This window comes from Haliotis rubra, unplaced genomic scaffold (genome assembly GCF_003918875.1).
Source record: "Haliotis rubra isolate DU_JTF1 unplaced genomic scaffold, ASM391887v1 Scf120, whole genome shotgun sequence".
In the NCBI taxonomy this organism is placed as follows: domain Eukaryota; kingdom Metazoa; phylum Mollusca; class Gastropoda; order Lepetellida; family Haliotidae; genus Haliotis; species Haliotis rubra.
Window position 1 is genome coordinate 1,359,339 of NW_025765115.1, and position 19,556 is coordinate 1,378,894.

General features: G+C 41.3%; 1 protein-coding gene across 1 annotated transcript in view; it reads left to right on the forward strand.

Moving 5' to 3' along the window:
- LOC124263362 (regulator of nonsense transcripts 1-like) overlaps positions 1–10,716 on the forward strand; it is a 29,371-nt gene extending 18,655 nt beyond the window's left edge. The window contains exons 13-25 of the mRNA XM_046697965.1: positions 180–294; positions 1,141–1,284; positions 1,710–1,923; positions 2,498–2,615; positions 2,840–2,996; positions 3,235–3,377; positions 3,670–3,712; positions 3,906–4,037; positions 4,585–4,657; positions 5,485–5,643; positions 6,178–6,320; positions 6,957–7,073; positions 7,948–10,716. Of these exons, the coding sequence (XP_046553921.1) occupies positions 180–294; positions 1,141–1,284; positions 1,710–1,923; positions 2,498–2,615; positions 2,840–2,996; positions 3,235–3,377; positions 3,670–3,712; positions 3,906–4,037; positions 4,585–4,657; positions 5,485–5,643; positions 6,178–6,320; positions 6,957–7,073; positions 7,948–8,067 (1,678 nt within the window). The 3' untranslated portion in view covers positions 8,068–10,716. The remainder of the gene's footprint in view (positions 1–179; positions 295–1,140; positions 1,285–1,709; positions 1,924–2,497; positions 2,616–2,839; positions 2,997–3,234; positions 3,378–3,669; positions 3,713–3,905; positions 4,038–4,584; positions 4,658–5,484; positions 5,644–6,177; positions 6,321–6,956; positions 7,074–7,947) is intronic.
- Positions 10,717–19,556: the final 8,840 nt, after the last annotated feature.

Sequence of the window (19,556 nt, forward strand, 5' to 3'; positions counted from 1 at the left end):
TGTCATCATGGCCGTTACATCATCAAGTCTCGGAAAGATTCACTGTCTGGATTAACACTTCCAGTCTGGAATTCTAAGTCTTTAAAAATTCATTGCATTTTGATGAAAAAGCCATAGCAAAATGCCAAACTGAAATATTTCATCATAATACTTAACAAAGCAGTGTCTTCTGTTTACAGTGTGCCAGAGTTGCAGAAGCTGCAGCAGCTGAAGGATGAGACAGGAGAGTTGTCCTCCCAGGATGAGAAGAGGTATCGTGCCCTGAAGAAACAGTGTGAGAAGGAGCTACTGCAGGTAACTTCAGCGATGTTTATAAGTGTAAAACTGTCATTTATTACACCCATTCTCATTAGATACTGATTCTATAAAACTCACGAAATTCCTTATTTTTGTAAAGTTGGTAACAAACAAGAATTCTTGTAGCATTCTGTATTGAAATAAGGGCACTCTGGCCTTAACATGACATTAAGGAGATCACCCGTGAAGATCTGGGTTAGAATTGATCTTCAGTAACCCAGGTTTGTTGTAAGAGGCGACTAACTGGATGGGGCGGTCTGACTCTCTGACTGTTCACACATGTCATTGTATCCCAGTTGCGTAGATCGATGCTCTTGCTGTTGATCACTGGATTGTCTGGTCCAGACTCGATTATTTACAGAACCCCGCCACATTGCAAGTGTGGCGTAAAACTGAACACGCTCGCTTGCTCGAAAGGAAATCTATGATCCAGGGCCTGGTTCACACTTGAAGTCTTATTCTGGACATAGTTTGTGCCTCATGTATATCCTTGCCATTATCTCCGACTAAGTAGGGTAATGGTTAGCCCCTGAATTGTTATATGCACATCATGGAGGTTCTGTCTAATATACAATGGACATGGCCATTGTTCATTCCACCAAACATGATGGAATAACTGATTGACAAGCATCATAAAGATTAACTGCTGAAGATTAGTTACTACTTTGAGTGGCATTTTAGAAGTTGGGAAGTACAATTTTGAACAAACTTTATGGGTAACAACTTCTTTTATTTTGTGAGTGTGACTTTTCGATACAGATTCTTTTACCGTTGATAAGCAGGAATGTCACATTCGTAGCTGTTAGACCTTTTGTTATCTCCTCATTGCTTGCTTCCCCTCAGGCTGCTGATGTGATTTGCTGCACATGTGTTGGAGCTGGGGATCCTCGCCTTGCCAAGATGCAGTTCCGATCTGTGCTGATCGATGAGAGCACACAAGCCACGGAGCCGGAGTGTATGATCCCCGTCATACTGGGATGTAGACAGGTGAGTCACACAGTGGCACAACAGCTGAATGCTAGATGGAAGAGTAATATATGTAAATATTTTTGGGATGTACCAAGAATTTAATGTTTAAAGATTTATTCTACAGTATTTGTTTGTACAACTAAACCATCTTGCTCATCACCAAATACATTGGTTGGTTGTTTAACTAGGCATTCAGCATTACTCCAGATATTAGCATTGGTTGTTGAAGACCATACCTTCTAAAGGGTGATCCCCACATGGGTACAATGTGTGAAGCCCATATTCTGGTGTACCCCGCCGTGATGTTGCTGGAATATTGCTAAAAGCGGCGTAAAACCAAACTCAGTCAGTCAGTCTAAGGGGTGAACGATCTATTTGGTGACAGGATCATCAATCCCACCATATCTTGCAATACAGCTGCAGCTGTACTTTTGTCTGTTCAGCTGATCCTGGTAGGTGACCACTGCCAGCTGGGGCCTGTCGTGATGTGCAAGAAAGCAGCACGGGCAGGTCTGTCTCAGTCCCTGTTTGAGAGACTGGTTGTCCTGGGCATCAGACCCATCAGGCTGCAGGTCCAGTACCGTATGCATCCCGCACTCAGCGCCTTCCCCTCCAACATCTTCTATGAGGGCTCACTGCAGAATGGAGTCACAGCAGGTAAGTGTAGTTCTATAGCCACAGTATTCACTCATGCAGCCCCAGCCTGCATGAGGAGTTTGACTTGACATCACTGCATGAAGGTACTCATTCATGTAGCTACAGCCTTCTTCAGGGCACTAATTCATGTAGCTACAGCCTTCATTAGGTTACTCTTTGAAGCAGCCATAGCCTGTGTGAGGACATTCACTCATGTACCCACAGCCTGTGTGAGAGCAAATTAGAAGCCACAGCCTGTATGAGGGCAAACTAGTACCTACAGTCTGTTTTAGAAGCTCAAAACTCACCCAATCCTTTGTGATACTCATATATGGCTACATTAGGTCAGCAAACATTTTCTGCATATCTTTGTTCTGATGAGCAGTTTTGTTTTGACTTTTCCGGTGTATCATGATAGATAGGGATGTTAACTTCATCTAAGATTTGCCTTGTTTCTCTCAAGTGTATCTCAACAAGTGAGATAAAAACAAACAAAAACAAATTGTTTTAGTGGAGCAGCTTCTACAGATTCTGTAGTTTTGGTTGTTCTTGTAGAATGTGTTTATCTTGACTCGAGCCAATTATTCTCTTCCAGCGGAACGTAGCAGGAAGAACCTGGATTTCCCCTACCCTCAACCAGACAAGCCAATGTTCTTCTACTGTACATCTGGCCAGGAAGAGATTTCCAGCTCTGGAACTTCCTACCTCAACAGGTCATTAACATGCTCCACATTCACTCACCTGTTACATTGTATGCAAGCAATAGAATGCTGGAGTGACTTATATAATTATCGAATAGCCAGCAAGTTACAAGGAATGACCAGTATACAATCTGGCGAGGTACCAAAGGATTCCTTACTAGGGTCAAACAACCAGAAAATATGTCTTCCTGTTGGTTCTCGTACATTTTAGTAATGTATATCATTCATTCCCCCAGAACTGAGGCTGCCAATGTAGAAAAACTGACAACACGATTTCTGCGGTCTGGCATCAAGCCTGAGCAGATCGGTATCATCACACCATACGAAGGCCAGCGGGCATATCTTGTCCAGTACATGCAGTACAGTGGAGCACTCAACAAGAAACTCTACCAGGTAGTTCCAATATCACAGCAGGTTTGCTTCAACACAGGAATCTAAGTGCTTTGAAAAGCAAAATGGCAATCATCTCACTGGCTGAAAAATGTTGTTAAATTGGATTGAGAGTTTGGAATTCTTCACAGACCTGAAAATGTGTGTTTATTTCCAAACAGATATTCAGCTGACTGCAAGCTACGTATAGATAAAGACATGATAATTCAGATGTTTTTTCATTTGTTTCTTTTTTTTTCAGGAAATTGAGGTGGCAAGCGTTGATGCTTTCCAGGGCCGAGAGAAGGATTTCATTGTGCTGTCTTGTGTCCGATCCAATGAACACCAAGGAATTGGATTCTTGAATGACCCAAGGCGTCTCAATGTTGCTCTTACAAGAGCCAGGTAGGACCAAACTGTGTTTCATTTTGTTATATTGGCTTGCTAACTTGAGGAATCTGGTACCCAGGACATTCAGAAACTGCTTTTTTATGGGCTAAAATATTGACTTATTTTCGTTCATTTCATTGTTTGGTCGAAGTTCACAAATATTGTTCTGACGTTACCTATAATTGGAAGTGCTCATGCATAGCATGAGTGAGCACTAAGATCTGATTTGAAACAATAAACAGTAACTATATATTAAGTATACCTATCTGTGTTTCTCCTTTGTATGTTGTATATTTATTTGTTTCAGATACGGCATCATTATTGTTGGAAACCCCAAAGTGTTATCAAAGGTAAACTGTTACTTTGTTACTTTATATCATATAATCATTGAATGCTGTCTTTGCTTGACATGTTCTGTTGACATATTTTTCAGTTGTGAAGGCAACATGTATTGGTTTTATTGATTATATTTCAAAATAATAGTCATGAAAGTTAATATTACCTCTAGAAAGGAGTGTTAAATGTAAGTCTCATGTTTGACAGCAAACCCTGTGGAACCACCTGTTGACATACTTCAAGGAACAGAAGTGTCTGGTGGAAGGTCCCCTGAACAACCTCAAGGAGAGCCTCATCCAGTTCAGCAAACCACGCAAACTCGTCAACACTGCTAATCCTGTAAGTAAAACAGTCATGAACTTACATACTCTAGTCTAAAGATCCAAAAGATCCTCAAGGGAGCTGGACATAATGTGTTTCCCTGCTGCTTGCATTCCTTCACCTTGGCACCTGTTAGGATACGGGTTAAAATTTGTCTTCGGTGACCCATGCTTGTCAGGCTCACTGACTTGGTTGATATAGTTCACCACATCCCAATTGTCTAGAGCGATGCTCATGAGGTTGATCACTGGATTGTCTGGTCCAGACTCCATTATTTACAGACCGCCGCCATGTAGCTGGAATATTGCTGAGTGTTAAGTTAAACAACAATACAAACCAACCTTGGTTCACTTTCACTTAGCCAGGTTTTGTTAAGACAGCAGTGCACAATGGCTCACCTGGGTCTCTGTTTGGATGCTGTATTATGTCAGTGTTGCATGCTATTCTTGGAAATAGGTTGCACATTGACATTAAAAAGCTTTTAGAGAAATATCCAATCAGTGTGTTTATATTAAGACTCATGTCCTAATTGCTTGTATACACAACATGGTTCCATTGTTTACAGGGAGGCAGGTTCATGAGCAACACCATGTTTGATGCAAGGGAGGTGCTTATCCCAGGCAGCATCTATGACCGATGTGAGTAGTCAAGGACAAACTAGGTCACTGTTCTTTCCCCATGTTAAGACATTGTAATGACTTGTACCCTTGTACACAAGTCATATAACGCGATGACTGAATATTTCCAAAATCCAATGTTGCGATGGCTGAATATGTGCTCATAATGGAATTCAGGCAGTTCTTCCTTGGTAGCTTTCCATCTCAGAAAGTAACAGTGAAGCCAAAATGATGCCAGACTGCTAATTATTAGATGCCTTACATTTACTCCCACCATCCTAAGTGTATAGCTTATCATAACCATCCACATCAGTAGCCTTGTGATTTCCTGACAGAACGAGAACTGGAAACATTTAGCATATAATGTAGATGACTGGCAAACAATTTATATATGGTACACAGATTGTATGGGAAGGTATGGTTATTGTCATAAATTGCTCAATATCTATCAATAAAAGTTCAAAGTGGTGCCTTTAGCTATTTACAGAATTTTGGCTTTTTTATTTTTCTGGATTTCCATGACAATTTCCCAACAATTTGGACTTAGCCTCATAAAGGGGTGGATTTCGTTTCCGAAGCATAACTAAAAAAATCGTTCACTATCTATCAATAAAACTTGGCAGATATATGAGACAGATCCCAAAGTGGTGCCTTTTGCTATTTGCAGATTTTTGGCATTTATATTTTCTATGGTTTCCATGGAAACAATTTGGACTTAGTCTAAATAAAGTCAAGTTGAGCTTGTCAGATGATTTGTACTTATAAATGTGTTGGGGCCGGGGGGGGATTAGTCAACTTCTGATGACTCTTTGTTGCTTTTTCTATATGTTGGCATTGACATGTTCCAGCTGTTGGCTACCGTGAGCCTGTGGTGAGGACACACGACCAGCTCAGCTTCATCGGACCAGAGCGAGCCTACACTGGAGCTGCCCTGAGTCTGCCGGTCCCTGTCAACATGTTCCTCCCACAGGTGCCCCAACACTTCCAGGCACAACCGATGCCACAAGGTAGTTCATACAGAAGTTACTGGATTATGCATTATATATTCCTTTCTGAAAGCTGGGTAGCTTTGGTTCACACTTAATGCCCACAAACTTACAAACATTTTATTATGGCTTGCAGAATGTGGATTAGTTAACTAAATCAAACTTGTTCTGATGAACATTGATGTAACTTATGGTGTGGTGGGGTAGCCTACTGGTTGAAGCGTTCGCTCATCACACCAAAGGCCTAGGTTCAATTCCCCACATGAGTACAATATTTGAAGCCCATTTCTAGTGTCGCCTCCAGTGATATTGCTGGAATATTGCTAAAAGAGGTGTAAAACACAAAAGGAAAGAAACTAAACAAGGAAAGTATTCTTGCCAAGAGAATACTCAAGGAAATTTTCAGCCTTTGAAACCCAGTTAATCAAGCTTTTCACCTGATTGGGTTGAGCAAATACTTTTTAAGTTGTCACTTTAATCAGTGAAGATGTATCCCTGCTGACTATCAAGCATTTGACTGATGTCCCAGCTTAGATTGTGGACTTTGTGTTGCAGCTGGAAACAAGAACATGCCACCCCCACGTCGGATGGGTCAGAACCAAAACCAAGGTCGTCGTCAGAAGCCGCCGCGCTACAGCAACATGCAGCAGAACATCTCACAGTTCAACTTGTCTGGGTCCCAGAGCCAGGCCAGTCAGGTGTGTACACCAGCTGTTGGTTCAACAATAACTATCTGTGTACATGGTTCATACTTGAACAATCCTTGAATTAAGCCTGGGTTATCTGGAGTTATAATAATTGCCATTTCTCAAACAAAATACTTTAAAAGTGCTCAGAATATTATTTTCACTCATTGTAAAGTGCTGGAGTTTTTGTTCGAAGAAAGCACTGTATAAAATGATTATGAAAATTGATGCCACTTTGGTCTTTGTTTTGCTGAGTTGCCTGTTGCTTGCTAAACTGAGAAAAATTACACCTGGGTTCTTCTTTAGCATTTGTCTTCTGGGGTCTATTTCATAAAGAATTTGTTGTGCCAAGGTGATCGTAACTCCCATACTTTAACATAGACTTACGACAGTTGTAGTGCTTTGATTGTTTTGTTAAATAACCTTAGGAAAGTTCGTCAGTGGGAAAGTATTGGGAAAACTTGAAGCTATAGAACTGGTGTATCGATAATGATGATGTTTGAAATGTTTCATCTGAATAAAAACATCTTTAAATTTGAATGAACAAATTCTTTGAAATGTGCTTGTGCAAAGGTATGTCTGAGATATGTGTACCAGGCTTCGTGATGTAGAAATATGATGTTTGGCATGTACTGTACTTATTTGCAGGATGCATCACAGTCATTCTCGCAGGGCCCACTGACCCAGGGTCATCTGTCCATGAGTCAGCCATTCCAGATGAGTCAGCCAGGGCTCTCTGGGCTGTCGCAGGCTGAGCTGTCACAGGTGGGTAGATGGGCACACATACTTCTGATTGAAACACACCTCAAGACATTGCATATAGATTGTAGGATTATTGTCTGAGAGAACAATGTGGTCAGGAGAAAAGGGGTCCCCTGAATAACATGCATGTGACATGAAGATGAGACTAATATTACATGTCTTTACTTTCGCATTTTAGCAAAGTATTGTAAAGATTTCCTTGGAGGAATTCTCCTTATTTTTAGACAGGATCTCCATTGTATAAAGCTGCACTAAATCCCTTCCCAGCAAATAATGATTTGACTCCACATTATTTTCACCAAAGAACTGCTGGTTGAAAAGATTGAAATCTTTGAATGGCTATAAGTAGTGATACACATAAACGGGGAAAGATTTCTGAAAGTCAGCTTCTGCATTATGAGGAAAATGATTTTGGGAGTGTATACTGAATATACCTTGAAACATGCATGGACTTTCTCCTTCATGTATAAGAGACCGCCCCGTGGTGTAGTGGTTAGAAGGGGTCCGCCCGTAGAGCGGAAGGTCACGGGTTCGATCCCCGGCCGCATCATACCAAAAGACGTTAACATATGGTACTTGTTGGTCCCTGCCTGGCGCTCGGCATTAATTGGTACAACAAGGACTGGTCGGCTCGGAGTCAGTATACTGTCTGAGTGGGGTATTCATGCTTCACTGCGGCATGGTATCTCAGTGAGCTAGCACTATAAAACCAGCTTCAGTCTGGGCTAGTACAAGCAGCCGCACATAGACATACACACGCATGCACGTCATCATATGAGCAAAATATTCTCAAGCATGACCTTAAACCCAATTTCACCTCACCTCACCGCATGTATAAGATTGGTTGTCTAACAGTACAATGTCTTTTTAATTTCAGGATAGCTTCTTAGCAGAGGACTTCAAGTCGCAGGCTGATGGCATGTTGTCGCAGGACTCGACTTACCAGGGAGACCGTATGTTCTACGCCTCCCAGCTGTCCCAGGGGCCCTTCAACTAGAGGCCAAAGAGTCGACACCAACATGGTGGGTATTGCTATGTGACCAGCAGACGAAGAGTCAGTCAGGTACCATCTGCAGTGTCTGATGTCCTCAACCCGCCACCCGCACGTACACGTTCATACGCCAGTCGGTCGAAAGGCGCAGTCAGTCGCAGCTGTAACGTCACTGTCGTCATCACTGCGAACAAGCACAACGGCGGCCGTGGAGGGGGAGAGCAGCGAGAGAGAGGAAGAGGCGATGAGGTGGAGACTGCGCTGAGAGGTTGAAGCGGGGCGCGTGGAGACACCAAGGCTAGAAGTGGACACTGCAATATCTGAATATCGTCACTCTAAATACGGAACAACACTGCCTGGTAACAGCCACATTTTTTGTCTGTGTGTGAGCCATCCTATGGTGGCAGCCCAAACGAATCGAGCAAAATCTGGTTTGTCATTGTCGACCAAACCTAATGGCTTCTGGGGACGTTTGTAACTTTCTTTATCGATTGACTTACAGTCTTAATGCTTCAGTTACATCCACATGATTTTTCCAATTGTATGGTTTATAAAACTAGCTAATCTATCAGTGATTTGGGACTTGGTGTGCAGTTCCGTCAGGTCTGGGTTACTAGGTACAGGGTATCAGAGTGTTCTGTTTAGACAGTTTGCAAGGAAACAGATTCTTTTCTTCTTTATTTTTTTCCATTTCTTAATCCATAACTCAAACGCAGTGGTAGGAATTTGAGGAACGTTGGAATTTCCCAGTATAGTCAGAAAATGGCGAGGATCAAACGCAGCTAAAAAATACTTATACCTGTGGAGTGAGGGAAGATCAACATTAGACAAAGAAAGCTCAGGTACATTCAGAGAGACAACAGTAACAATCTTAATAGGTGTAATAAAATACTATGCCTGTCATTTATGCATGACATCAGTCTGTTGGGGAAATTGTCATTTGCAGCAGTAAAAAAAGAAATGCAAGCAACTTTGAGCATTTCATCTCCCTATCAAAGGCTCCCATCATAAATCATCTATGCAGCCCTTCAAAGCCTGTAGGTAGTATACAGGACTGTGATCACAATCACATGTTGCATTGTTGCCTGAAATGGTGACTGAAATCACTCCTTAGAGAAAGGTTCATGTGATACAACAGCTATGGAGAGGGCTCCTTTACATTGTTGTTTGCCGACCAAGACAAGCAAATCAAGTTTGTATTTCACAAGCAAAGCATTGTTTCGTCTTCTATTCTCATCTTGTATCAGAGTACCAAATGCTTACCTCTTGGTAAAATGTCGAAACGTGACAACTTGGTTGTAAATTGCAATGTAAAAGCCCCTGAAACATCTTTTGATTTAGTGTCTGTTGTTGAGTTAGTTCAGTGTTATAGTATTGAATTGTTGTGTTTGAAAAGGAATTGATGGTCAAGAAACATTGCTACCATGTTATATTCTACAACAGTAAAGGCACTTAGTGTTTTTTTACCATCAGCTGTTTATTCAAACATTGAAAGTATTACATTGGTGATGTAGAAAGTACCTTTGATTGTGATGTTGTATTATTAAGTATATAGTGTGGAATTAACAGTTTCAGGAATAGGAACAATATAAGTATAATTTGACCTTAATCACAATGAGCTCTGATGCTCTTATTCATTAAGGTTTTCATTTCTGAACAATTCAAAAGTTTACAATTCTGAAGTCTGAAAACTGTCATAGAAATTCAAATTTGTATAATGGAAACAGGAAGCCATTATCAACCCGGAGAAATCTGTAGAATAGAGTTGAGCAAGAACTTTGTCTGTAAAATAGATATCAACTACGTAAGACCTGCATAAGACATGATATTGACATCATCATCATCACCACCACATTGCATCATGAAGGGAGCATGCATAAGCACATTAACCCTATCAGTTGTACTGTGTCTGTTCTGTTTCTATACTGAGGAGAGAGTAGGCAATAGTTGGCTTTCATTCATCTTAGCCCAGTCACATGCTGCTGGATTTGGGTGGATTTGCCATGACATTTGAAACCATTTCTTGTGTAAAGAAGCCAATCTTGGAAGATACGTCTGTCCTGATAGATCAGTGATCCTTGCTATGCTTTTATCAGGAATGTGTCGTGGTACTTGAATGTCAAATCCATTCATAATCCCTGCATGTAGAAAGTATTGATGTCATCTTTTACTAGGGAACAGCAGATGAAGGTATCAGAATGCGGGTAGAAAGCGCCAAAGCTGCCAAGTTGGAAGTGAATGATGAAAGATATGCTCGATAATATATTAACACCGTAGATGCATATTTTATAGATGTTGGCTTTCCAATGAAATGCTCTTTATATATAATCCATACCGCTTATTGTGATATTGTATATTGGTTTTATTTCATGTATCCTAGTATTCAGCGTGCAAGTCCCTACACATTATTAGCTAATTTCCTTTGGGTCATTGTCAGATTAGATGGTTCTTTTTTTAAGCTGTTGCCCAGTCATGAGTATCCCTCCTTTTGAAGTATGGTGTATTCTGTTATGCTTACTCTGCAGTTGCTTTCTACAATAAAAAAGAGAATGAATGTAAAAGTTGATTTAGAATCATGATTTGTTTCTGTTTTGTCTCGTACTGTGGAAAATAGTGTTCATTGTGGTCTCAATAAATGAAATGCTTGCAGAATAACAATTGTGTTTTGTGTATGATGGAAACCTTTTCATTAAGCTTCTCGTCATATTACACGTTTGAAATGAAGGCCTATGGTGCCCATTTACGACACAGATGACATTGTGTCCACAATCCATCTCCAAGGTCTCTGCCTTCATCTCAGCATCCCTTACCAGTGACTGTTTTCACAACAAACCCGATGGTTGTGAGGCAAAGGCAGTGAAGAGAGAGCTTCAACCATCCAGCCTCTTATAATTGGGTTCCTCCAGCCCCAGGTGTTACAGATGCTCCAATGGATCCACTGAATCCGGCACAAATGGGACCAATTCAGGTGCCTTTTTAACCTGGTACTCTGCATGAGACAGTAGTTTGGGACTCAATTGTAACAAAGATGGCAACAATTACAACATCAACAATATCATCACAATGATTTGAACCAATAAAGGACTTTAGAGATTACAACCGTCATTGAACACATACAACCATGATACAATTGTACTTGTGTAAGTTTTTGATGAGATGTGCAGATTGAGTTTGTGATGGGAACAGTTACGTTGTTGCAAAATACAGCATGACCCTACGGCCATTTGGGCTAATTGTGATAAGAAAAATTAGAACATGAAAAATCGGAAGCATTATATCCAGTAGACTTGAGACACCATGACAACTACCATGCATTTTCAGTCACAGGGGCGTGTCACGCCTAGAAACAGTGTTATAAAGACATATAGGTACATAGACCCTACCGTAGTACTATATAAAAGGAAAGGGATGTAAGGACGGATCCTATATATAGTACTAGGGTAGGGTCTATGTACCTATATGTCTTTCTAACGCTGTTTCTAAGCGTGACACGCCCCTGTGGCTGATATAACAACAGCTGTATGGCGTTAGTCTGTAAATAATCAAGTCTGGACTAGACAATCCAGTGATCAACATCATGAGCATCGATCTACGCAACTGGGTTTGTTGTTTAACGCCATGAGAATCGATCTATGCAATTGGGATACGATGACGTGTCAACCAAGTCAGCGCGCCTGATCACCCGATCCTGTTAGTCGCCTCTTACGACAAGCATGGGTTACTGAAGACCAAATCTAACCCGGATCTTCACCGGTATGAACAGTTTAAGAACACTTCCATGCATGCGCCATCCAGCCTACGAGTTACGTGGCCGAAATGTTCCGTGCTGACTATGATGGACTGTGATGGAGATAAAAATAATCATAAACCGCTCCCTTCCGAACTGCGGTGGGGTAGCCCAGTGGTTAAACCGTTCGATCGTCATGCCGAAGGCCCGGTTCGATTCCTCTCACTCCAAAACAAAAAGGTAAGAAGGTGTCGTCTTAAAATCTAAACCCAGACGTAAAGGGATATTAGACCGCATTGGTATAATGATTAGTCGTTTATGTACAAACTTTAAGAGCACAAGTTACTCCCAACTATTGACCTCGACGATTCTCGAATTCGACTCACCGCACGTGGCGATTTCCAGTTTCCAGAAGAAATGATTCACCATGTCTGTGCGGTCACTTTATCGTATTCAGGGCTTCCAAATCATGTACATGGCGAAACATGAGTGACTGACTGAGTTTGGTTTTACGCAGCTTTTAGCAATATTCCAGCAACATCACGGCGGGGGACACCAGAAATGGGCTTCACCAGAATTGTGCCAATGTTCGAACCCGGGTCTTCGGCGTGACGAGCCAACGCTTTAACCATTAGGCTACCCCACCGCCCCCGAAACATGAGTGAATAAGAATCAATCCTCTTGACCAACGAAAGGTAACCACTTTACCGTCAGGTAATCGTGTCATGTTTTGCACACTTGAATTAGTTATCTGGTGCTTATTGATTGATATGAGCAGAGACCATATAAAAAGATATGGTCTTTGATGAGCCAGTTTTCAAGGCGATAAATAACACTGGCGATTATCATAAGGAAATGAGAGGTGATGTGAAAACAGACTTAGTCACTTCTTGGAACATCAACCACTGCCCAACGCCATTGTACTGGATAATGACAGTTATCATAACGTTTGGAAACCAGATACTGACGTGTTAAGCCTGAACTGTCAGTGAATGCGACTATGCACGAATATCGGATCTATGCAAAGTCTATTTCAAACAGGCTGAAATGAAATTTCAACTTTGGAGGTATTCAGCCAGAATAGGAAACCAGTGAACTACAAAGGAATATGTCCCGGTGGCACGACATTGTCACGTTGTCTTACGCCGTTGTCGACTGTGGTCCCCTGGGACACCCGATAAAGAGCTCTTGGAAATACAACTAAACATTGAAACTCAACGCATCTTTTAGCGAGAATCACACCAGATGTATGCCATAAGGCTGAAAATCACCTGCTTGAAACACATCAGTACCGCTAATGTGACGATGTAGATATCACCCTTGCCGCACCAGCGGTCATACCGTTGTGTGATAGCACCGATTCACCAGATGAGTCATATGCTGGCTTAAAGAAATAATCCGGGGAACAACTGCTTGGTTAAAAAAAACAACTATCCACTACTCATCCTGTTTCATAGCTTTTAACTACTCCATCATTCTTCCATGCAAGGGGGCTGTGGGGTAGCCTAGTGGTTAAAGCGTTCGCTCGTCACGCCGAAGACCCGGGATAGATTCTCCACACGTTTACAATGTGTGAAATTCATTTTGGGTGTTTCCCTCGTGATATTGCTGGAATATTGCTAAATGCGGCATAAAACCATACTCACTCACTCTATGCAAGTGCAGTCCAGTACATGCCTTAATTGCTACCCCTGTCATCGGATATCTATATAAATTACACCAAAAGCAATGTTCTGAAACTATTCCCAACTCAGGTGACATTTGCATCTGTGAGAATGCACGAGCGTTTGCGAGTTAATCTCCTCGAGTAAGACTGACTGACTGACTGAGTTTGGCTTTACGCCACTTTTAGCAATATTCCAGCAACATCACGGCGGGGGACACCAGAAATAGGCTTCACACGTTGTACCCATGTGGGATTCGAACCCGGGTCTTCGGCGTGACGAGCTAACGCTTTAACCACTAGATTACCCCACCGCCCCTCCTCGAATAAGACGAGTGATAACCTCAGATGATGGTATTGCATATTTTCTAAGCTTATCATCTTTTCAGGGTTATCTAAGTATCTGTTTAGGCTGGTCAGTGACAGCAAATTGTTGACTAAAATGGTACATGTTCTATATTTGATACTTTTCACAGCCTTAACATTAATAATTTATTGATTTATTGATTTTTCATATTGTTTTCAAACATAATATACTACAAACAAAAACTATGGGAACATATATAAACTGAAACGTGGTGAGGTCATTTTTACTTTAAGGTAAATGCAACCTTTTGTGTGCTTAATGGGCACTTTAAACGACATGTTGGAACATGCAGTGAAGCAACTAATTCAATATTCGTTGAGTTTGAGTGAAATGAAACATTGTTAAAAACAGCGAAAAACAAGGATGCTGAGACACACCATGCAGCACCATGTTTGATTCAAACGCCCAAACACAACAGTCTAGTGGATGTGGAAGACAGACTTCACAGAATCAGTTTAAAGTGCCCATTAAGCACACAAAAAGTTGCATATACCTTAGAGTATAAATGACCTCACTACGTTTCAGTTTATATATGACTATCAAATTGTAGGGTGTTCCGATATTTTTTGTATGTAGGATATATTTTCTCCGAGGTCCACACACTCTTGCCAACGATGCTGTGGTGTCTGGATCGAGCTTCTGTAAGCTTCCTCCTGACGGTGTAAAAGGTCCTTCGTAACAGAAATAACATCCAAATTCCACAATGCTTGGTAGATGTTCTCTTTTCGTTTCCAAAAAAGAGGAATTCTGAAGATGCCAAATCTCCAGTCGGCTGGAGTCGGCGACAGTGAGTGGACAGTTGAACACAATTACTCCATCAGTGCCAAAACTCCTGTATTTCGGCTGTTATCACTCTTTACTGCGTGCTCTTTACTGTCAACTATCCATGACTATTGGAGGTACAAATAGTATCTCCCCTACAATTCTCTTCCACATGAGTAAGGTGGAAAAGCCTAACCTCTTTTGAACTTTAGCAACCTCGATGCAGATTGTAGTGGAGATGGGGAAGATTATTCATAAGGTGAGAGTATTCTTTTAATTAATCTCAATGCAAGCTAATTGCACACCAGTGACGGAATATACCCAAGTGACCTCAGAGTTCAGACATCAGTTTAAACTTGGGTCCGTAATAGTCTACCAAATTTAAAGGTTGGTTGGTTTGTTGTTTAAAGCCGCACTCAGCAACGTTACAGCTATATGGGAGCGGTTTGTAAATAATCGACTCTGGATCAAACAATCCAGTGATCAACATCATGAGCATCGATCTACGCAACTGGGTTTGTTGTTTAACGCCGCACTCAACAATATTCCAGCTGTATGGCGTCAGTCTGTAAATAATCAAGTCTTGACCAGACAATCCAGTGATCAACATCATGAGCATCGATCTACGCAACTGGGTTTGCTGTTTAACGCCGCACTCAGCAACATTACAGCTATATGGGAGCGGTTTGTAAATAAATCGAGTCTGGATTAAACAATCCAGTGATCAACAACATGAGGATCGATCTATGCAATTGGGATACGATGACATGTGTCAACCAAGTGAGCGAGCCCGACCACCCGGATCCCGTTAATCGCCTTATATGACAAGCATGGGTCACTGAAGACAAATTTTAACCCGGATCTTCACTGGTGGCCAGGTTAAGGAATGCGAGCAGCAGGGAAACACATCCCCTGCTTACTTGAGGATCTCTTGGATCTTTAAACCACACTATGTAAGTTAATAACTACTTTGTATTTGACTTACAGGATTAGCTGTGTTGACGGGTTTGCGTGGTTTGTTGAACTCGATGAACCTGACCACCCGATCCCGTTAGTCGCATGCTACAAGCATAGGTTGCTGAAGACCAATTCTAACCCGGATCCTCATAGTGCGAATTTAAAGAAACGTCACACCAAACGGAATAATGCCAAAGACAAAAGCAAATATTTGGCAAACTTTCACAGAACTATACCTTTATATTTCATGTCCAGTTCCCCGTGTGGCCTGATCAATGCAACCTCATCCGCCGTGGTCCCACATGACACTTCCCTTGCCCTATTTCCCCTCAAAGGTGCAGCTTGGTTATGACTGACTTGATGGCAACTACCGTCCGAGGCTGAAACTGCTGGGCCGAGGTGGTGGTCATAACACAGACGCTATAAATTCCTGTAGATTGCAGGTCCAATAAATACTGTTCTGGGACGTCCATTGACAGCAGGATAGCATTTATTCTACTGGTATTCAGAGACGCAAGACGGTTAGACGATGCACTAGTTTAATGAGCAGTCAAAGCAACACACAGTACATTTAGCTTTTTGAGCCATCTCACTGCTGGTCCTTTGATTATATGCTTAACCCAAGCTGTTTTACATGAGATGAAAAGATATTTCCTGAATGGATGATGCAGCTGTCACTGCTGCGTGGCATCGTACAGATGTAGAAATAGTAGAGTCAAACATTTGTCAAGGCAGGAATCGTACAGATGTAGAAATAGTAGAGTCAAACATTTGTCAAGGCAGGAATCGTACGCTGTGTATGTTCAGTCCCACAGACATATCCAGACCTCTGTTTCTCACAATGGTAGCGCTTATAGTCCGTTTGGCTCAAAAGCGGACCGATGAATTGCAATCTAACTCGAAAACTTATAAACATAAAATACTCAATGAAACACTGATCATAATGAAACGTCAGACCAACTCTGAGAGGTGTTTGCAGAATTTATGTCCTAAAAATTAAAAAGTTTAACAAACTATCATTAAAATATCGACACAGTTCACTATTTGTTACGAGGGAGGAGTGCAGAGAAAGGGGCAGCCGGGTGTGCGAGAAAGGATGGAGACGACACAGCACAGGTTACACACTCTGGCACAGCGATGACTTAACATAACATCACTGCCACAGGCTAATTTGCATATCACGTGACCGGACTTTTCTCTTGTTTTGTTTGTAATGTATAATTGTAATAATAAGAAGAGACTGGACTCACTAGAGCGCTCGGCGCTCTCTTCATAATGTTTTACATTGTTACATAAAAATTCTTCCACAACTGCGACAGTTAGGTCTATGACAGTACATATTTAGATATCAAACTGGCTGCATCGTTTGCTCTCCGCCGGCATCGATGACAGCACGTGGAGCCGTACAACCTATGCTACGCAAATCGAAATAGTGTTACATGTTTTAGGATATTTTCTCAGTGAAACTAAACCATTCTATTAAAGATGTTTAGTTAGATGTGTAGACTCGTCAAAAATAAAAGAGTTCAAAAAATCTGTACATTATGCTGAATGGACGGTGCAAGATGTGACGAATCGTCACATTTTTCTGGCCTGTGGCAGAGGTACTATGCTGGCTTGCCGCATGGAACTCTCGGTAGGAGAGTGCACAGGTTAATGAACCAATAACTTTGTCGGCACTTGTGCACGTGCTTCTCGAACACCTGGCTGTCCCTTTCTCTGCACTCCTCCCTCGTAACAAATAGTGAACTGTGTCAATATTTTAATGATAGTTTGTTAAACAACTTTTTTAATTTATGACATAAATTCTGCAAACAAATCACAGAGTTGGTCTGATATTTTGATTATGATCAGCGTTTCATTGAGTATTATATGTTTATTAGTTTTGAGTAAGATTGCAATTCATCGGTCCGCTTTTGAGCCAAACGCACTATAGTTGATCGTAACATTACGCATCTCACAACAGTCGTAGCACTACAGTCGCTTTGTGGAAATTGGGCCCTGGTTCTTAACCACAAACCCTAGTAATTATAAGGTCGTATTGGTAATCAAACTCCAATTTTCTGTTTGTTGGGACCAGAAAAGAAAAGAGCATGAAGTTCTGAACCCGCGACCACTTGGCCGTTGCTGCTAACAGGGACATGGTTTTGTTTGCCTTTTGTAACATTGCAGATGCAGTTGAGAGATCCTCTAAAAGATCAATTCAAAATACTGCAGGTTTTATTAACTTAGGGTTTTTACCTCCTTCTAAAGATGATTTCCTAAGTGTGTGGAGGACAAGGTGGTCATCTACAGATAGTCCTTCGTATTGGATGTGCCTACTGGCCTGCAAGTGTAGGCAGATCTGGGGCTCCTTTCACGAAGCAACCTTTACTAAGATTAGCCTTAACTCCCATTCTTTAACACTGCACTAAGGTTACCTTAGTGACTTACGATCACCTTAGTGCTTTGTGAAAGGAGGCCCTGGATTATATGCGTAGATCTCAGTATATCAGTACTCAGAGGTCTGAATCTGATGTTAGCCACCACTGAGGTGTTATTTGAGGCGAGAAAGATCAAGGGTAAGAATAACTGATTCTGCCTTGCATTGAGTGCCTTGACCATGTTGAACATCAAATCTTTGAAGGGCATTTAGAAGTGGAATGCATAAGAAAAGCAAGATTTATGGATGTCAACACTTCTTTATTGTGAATAACACGTTTCGGAGAGTATGCTTGCTGATGAAGGAGCAAGCATACACTCCGAAACGTCGTGTTATTCACAATAAAGAAGTGTTGACATCTATAAATCTTGCTTTTCTCATGTTGAACATGTTGAACCATATATACGATGCCCAGCCTGACTGCTAATTCTGACACCAGAATATCGACATTGACGTCTGCAGTGTGATGGGGTGCGCATGAGCCTAGATGAGTTCTCTTCTCCATGGAGTCATGTTTCTTCTTCACTGAGCTGATGGCAGGGCATATTGCCTACAGGCATGCTGGTCAACGTTAGATCAAGCCATGTGTTCTGAAAGGTGATCAGCAAGGATGCCTGTGAATGGGACAAACTTGAAAATGTTATTAGTGTTCTTTCTGTTAAGGCAATTTTACTCTTAAAATAAGTAAGAGAACCTGAACTTTCAATTTGGATAGGAAGTATAAGCGTTACTTTTCAAACACAGACATCTTATGAACGCATTACCATTTCTCTTTATCACCACCTGCACAACGCAGTTGCCCCATACACATGCATGGGGTACAATTCTTGATTTTGACGGTTTTCAAGAAATTTTCATTAATTTTGACGATCATCTTACTTCACACAGTTATTTGTGTTTGTTTCTGGCCGTTTTTGTTGTTTGTTTGAAAATGAAAATCGTACACATGCAAATGTTACGTCATACACCAATCATCTTTCACGAGGGATTATTGTACAAACAACTATGTTTATAAGGAAGTGCAAGTTTTGATGCTTTCTCAAAACATTCATTATTATCATATCAACACTGATTGACTCCGATATATCTAAAAAAATGAGAGTTAAAATTTAACGTCAGTATTTTAGCCATATAGTGACCCCCCAAAACTCAAGTTCCCCTACTATTTTATATATATTTTGCAAATGGTGTTTACCGTTTTTTGCAACTGAAAGTTCGCAGAGAGACCACACATTGCTCGGGTTGTACACCAGGATCTTAACCAGAACACTGTTAATGTCACCCATTGAACACGGCTGGGATGGCAGGGAGCAAGTTTACGACGTCCCCCAACAACCCTTAAGGAACATTTTCCAAATTCTTCCTCGGATGTGGAATAATCATCTCCAAAACAGTCATCAACGTTTTGTTGTCTCAATGAGGTTAAGCTGCTTGGGCTGCATCAATACACAAGGTGCGACTCTGCATGTAAAAGCCCCCTTGTGTTGTGGCTCACTTGCATGTCCCAGGCCTACTGTTCTTACGATCGTTACCATACCTTAAAAAATTTGTCTTTCCATCTAAGAACGTTTCATTTGCAGCAGTAAAACTCTTGGTG